At 31.6% G+C, this 5,187-nt stretch overlaps 1 protein-coding gene across 1 annotated transcript; it reads right to left on the bottom strand.

Annotated features, from left to right (window-relative positions):
• Positions 1–2,377: 2,377 nt before the first annotated feature.
• On the bottom strand, positions 2,378–4,344 carry LOC119572001 (zinc finger protein ZIC 2-like). Its single transcript, XM_037919047.1, has 6 exons — positions 4,294–4,344; positions 3,625–3,736; positions 3,225–3,349; positions 2,771–2,927; positions 2,559–2,633; positions 2,378–2,467 (listed from the first exon to the last, which is right to left on the bottom strand). The coding sequence occupies exons 1-6, from the start codon at positions 4,342–4,344 to the stop codon at positions 2,454–2,456; spliced, it is 534 nt and encodes a 177-aa protein (XP_037774975.1). The 3' UTR covers positions 2,378–2,453.
• Between the last annotated feature and the right edge of the window lie 843 nt (positions 4,345–5,187).

The raw sequence follows: 5,187 nt of genomic DNA, 5'->3' as shown, positions 1-5,187 counted from the left end.
AACCCTCCGTGTCCGCCTCCAAATCCTCCGGAACCTCCACCGAAGCCTCTGTGTCCACCTGTGGAAACGTTAATTTTATATGAATATTTGTTTACATACACATTCATGTGATCACCAGTTGCAGTACCAAATACTCGGTTATTAAATATATGTATATATATGTATGTGTATATATACATACACATACATATGTCTTTGTACATTCACACATGTGTATATATACATATGAATTTATATACACATACACATATGTATAATACACACATGTATATGCACACATGTTTATACAGTATACACATGTGTAAATATGAATATATATACATGTATATATACGTATACACATATATACATATGTATATATACACCTACACGTACATATATTCATGTATGTATGTGCAAGTATAGATACACATGCATATACTTTTATGTGTAAATGTACATGTATTCAAGTTTAGAGAGACTCGATGGAACCCATGGTCGGGAGTATAGTCTCTGCTCCACACACATATTCCTATATATACACATTCATATATATATGTGTGTATATACTTGAATATATATATATATATATATATATATATATATATATATAAATATACACATAAATCATATATGAATACATATATGGATATATATATATATATATATATATATATATATATATATATATATATATATATATATATGTGTGTGTGTGTGTGTGTGTGTGTGTGTGTGTGTATATTCACACACACACACACATACACATACATACATACTTACATATATATATATATATATATATATATATATATACATATATATATATATATATATATATATATATATATATATATATATATATATGTATATATATATATACACACACACACACACACACACACACACACATATATATATATATATATATATATATATATATATATATATAATATATGTATATATATATATATATATATATATATTATATATATATATATTTATATAAATATATACACATATATACACACACACACGTATATATCAATATATATGAATGAATATATGCATACATACATACACATGAATATATCTATATACATATATATGTATATATGAGTATATATATGAATATATATATATATACATATATATACATATATATATATATATATATATATATATATATATATATATATATATATATATATATATATATATATATATATATATATATATATATATATATATATATATAATGCATATACCTATATCTATCCACACGCTCATACACACACACACACACACACACACACACACACACACACACACACACACACACACACACACACACCACACACACAGATATTCATATGTGAACACATACACACACATATATATATATATATATATATATATATATATATATATATATATATATATATTCATATATGAAGACACACACACACACACACGCATATATATACACACACACACACACACACATACACACACACACACACACACACACACACACACACACACACACACACACACACACACACACACACATATATATATATATATATATATATATATATATATATATATATATATATTCATATATACATATTCATACATAATATATATAATCATATATATATATGTATATATATACACTCATATATAATATAATATATATATATATATATATATATATGTATATGAATATACACATATAAATGAATATAAGAATATTTATAAATATATATGTACATGTATATGTATATCAATATGTATTATATATAGATCGAAATATATACGTATATGCATATACACACATCTGTATATATACATTTATATCTAAATAAAGTGGGAGAGATATACATGACTACACACACTCATTATATATATAGGGAGAAAGAGATAGACATTTACATCCACGTATATGCACATAAACACATATATATTATATGTCTGTTTAACTACCTATATCTTCCTGTATGCGTTTGTTTTGTAATTGTAGACATATCTCCTTTTCTCTGTATCTGCATTTTTATCCTCTTTATCTAATCATTCACCGTAAGAGTGAATGATTAGATAAAAAGATTATGTAAATTCATTAAGTATAAGGAAGGAATGTTATCATATTTTCAGTTGTTGTCGGAGGAGGAACTGCAGTATAATTTGAGCCGTCTTATATCCGTTTTTCACAAGAACAAATATAAAATACATCTCCAATAGCAATATAATTGATGTGCTACCGTAGAATTTAGGCTTTATTTAATTTTTGTTTCTTCTTAGGGAAAAATAAACTTTCATGAATCTTGGATAGTAATTCTATTAACGTAATACGAAATAATGATTTTTGTATTTCTTCATATGAAAAGAGTAAACATTAATTTTTATAAAATTTTATTTTCGAAATACAAAATGCCATCTTCTGTGCCAAGATGGTGGTGCGAAGTCATGGATTACCGTCCATATCCTAAAAGTGATAAGAGACACGTTAGTAAGTTGAAAGATACAGTAACAAGGGTTATTGTCAGCTTAAAACAATATGGAGTACTATATTTTACCTCCAAATCCTCCTCCGAACCCTCCGTGTCCGCCTCCGAATCCTCCGAAACCTCCACCGAAGCCTCTGTGTCCACCTGTGGAAATGTTTGTTAAATGCTTTGGCATGTAATACTCTTCATAATCTTCACATGTTATCACTAGATAGAATCAACTTTCGCAGAGTACATCCTACTCAGCCATTATTTTCCGTTCAAACGATAAGAAAGATTACCTCCAAATCCACCTCCGAATCCTCCGCTGCTGAATCCACCGGATTTTCCACCGCCAAATCCACCAGAGTGTCCACCAAATCCACCTCCGCCGAAGTGACCGGCGGCGGCGAAGGCGACCACGAGGGCCAGGACCATGACGGTGAAGAGTGCGCGGACCTGAGTGAAAATCATGATATTCATATCTTGATTAAACTTCAAGGTCTTGTCAAGACCTTGCTTGTAAAATTTTACTACATTAAGTTTTACTACATGGTAAAATTTAAATCTGATTATTACTAATATTTTTTACACACGCACACACACACACACACACACACACACACACACACACACACATACACACACACACACACACACACACACAAATATATAGAAGAGAGTGAAAAGGCTAGTGATTGGTAGATATACAGAAAAAGAGAGAGAAGGGTAAAAATATAGTTCTTGTTGACAAACCATGTTGAGTGTTGAGACGTTGAGAAGCAACTGCCAACACGCCGGAAGAGCGGAGGCTTTATACTCGGAAAACCGAGAAGGTGGCGACCTTCGGTTTTGTCGAGTCACTGCACGAAAATCCTTTCCTAACGGGGGAAATATTGAAGTGATTTTTTGTGGTTGGAAAGATCATGTGTCACACATGCGCGTATATCTATATCAAGACGAACTTAGATTGTAAATTTCCAGTTTCAACCAGCATCAGACTTTTAAGATTTTTTTAAAAATAAAATATTCCTTTATTGTAAAGCGATATTCTATTGTGTAAGTGTAAGCGTCGCTTCACATTGTATTTTTGGAAACAATTCACATGATTTACACACAGCGACACAGAGATGTAGGGAAATGGACACTTACAAACCATAAAGAGAGTCATTAACAACAAGTACAGCTTCTGCGGTCTCATATTTGCCCTGAAATGACGAAAATATCCTCTGCATAGCACCGCTCAGAACCGGAGGCTTGCCCCCTATCTAAGGAATAAATAGAAGGTAGGAAAGGTTAAGTTTGGATTTTAGGTTCGCATGATACCCTGGTTTTGGGACTTCGTCTCTACAAATACCAATATGAACAAAAACAGTAAAACAGCTTCAAATCGTGTTTTGTTGACACTATAGTTACGGGGCCATGTTTTACCTAGGCAATTACAGTCTACAACTCTGCTGTTAAATTTGGGATTGTTTTTTGCTTGATTGACGCACAATACAAATGCATGAAATGATTGAACGAAAGGGACTTCTAAAAATGAAAATATGTTCGTAAGTTTCCTGATGATTCTATCAAATTTATGCGCAAATACTCGTTCACTATTGATCAAACAGTAACGGCATTTTATTAATTGATTGCATTTACAAATAGTAAAATAGAAACAAAACATTACACTATTAGCAGTACTTCCGACAAACTTTCACCACATTTGAGTAACAGAGCTTACAGACCTTAGTGATGATTAATGTGAAATAAAGAAAGTTCAATGATAATATTTGCCATAATATGCAAAGTTGAATTAATTTGCTTTAGTGCCGAATACCTCGGAGGACGTGGCGGTGACTTGGTGCCGCGCCCGCTTAAAATTAGCCATCTTTCGTAACTGCGAATGCTTTTCCCCCGAATTTTGTCGCACGCACTGGGTCGGAACACAGAATCCATCAGTTATAGCAGCCGCACTTTGGAGTTAGTACCACTGATTTAAAAATTTTGTGATATCAAAAATTTGAGATCAGTGGTACATCGTATCGGAATAGCCGCACTGTAGTTACTACTAAATTTATCTTAGCCGCTCAATTTGCAATATTTCCAATCTCGGCAATGACTGGATTTGCTACATTTGGGGCATACGGCACAGGGGTGTTAAGAGTATTTTGCTACCATTGCATTGTGATTATGTTTATGCATTATGTTTACTAATTAATTCTCTTTTTATTCAATATTTTCAGGAAGAAAACAATGATAGAATTCGGATTAGCTGAAAGATAATTTTCTTACGTTTTGGAAATCACGATACATCCCGAGGGGGAGGCCTAAGGAAAATGTAAAAAAATATATATATATTGGCTGTGGAAGACAAATATACTGTTAAGTTTGAACAATTAAAAATGACAAAAAAAGAAAAGAAAAAAAAAAAAAATGCAGCATTTTTGTACGATAGACCGTCAATATAACCTACAAACTTTTACCCTAACTACCGACGTTTCTCTGTCATTTACCGGAAGCCATTGAATTTTACAAAATGTCTATCCATTACTGAAAATAATATCTACTTGCGCAGAAACATCGTATCGAAATAGTTTCCATTAAACTTCCACCGAGGTCATCCCACGTAGCCAGGGTTGTCATTGATTTTGGATCGCACTGTCATGGCGGCTTCAATCTGAGCTAGCTTCATTTTGCAAACAATAGATGTTCGATCCAATCTTTATTCTGA

This window comes from Penaeus monodon, unplaced genomic scaffold, assembly GCF_015228065.2.
Source record: "Penaeus monodon isolate SGIC_2016 unplaced genomic scaffold, NSTDA_Pmon_1 PmonScaffold_9042, whole genome shotgun sequence".
NCBI classification, from domain to species: domain Eukaryota; kingdom Metazoa; phylum Arthropoda; class Malacostraca; order Decapoda; family Penaeidae; genus Penaeus; species Penaeus monodon.
Note: the sequence above shows the minus strand (reverse complement) of the source record. Positions and strands in the feature narration are given on the sequence as shown.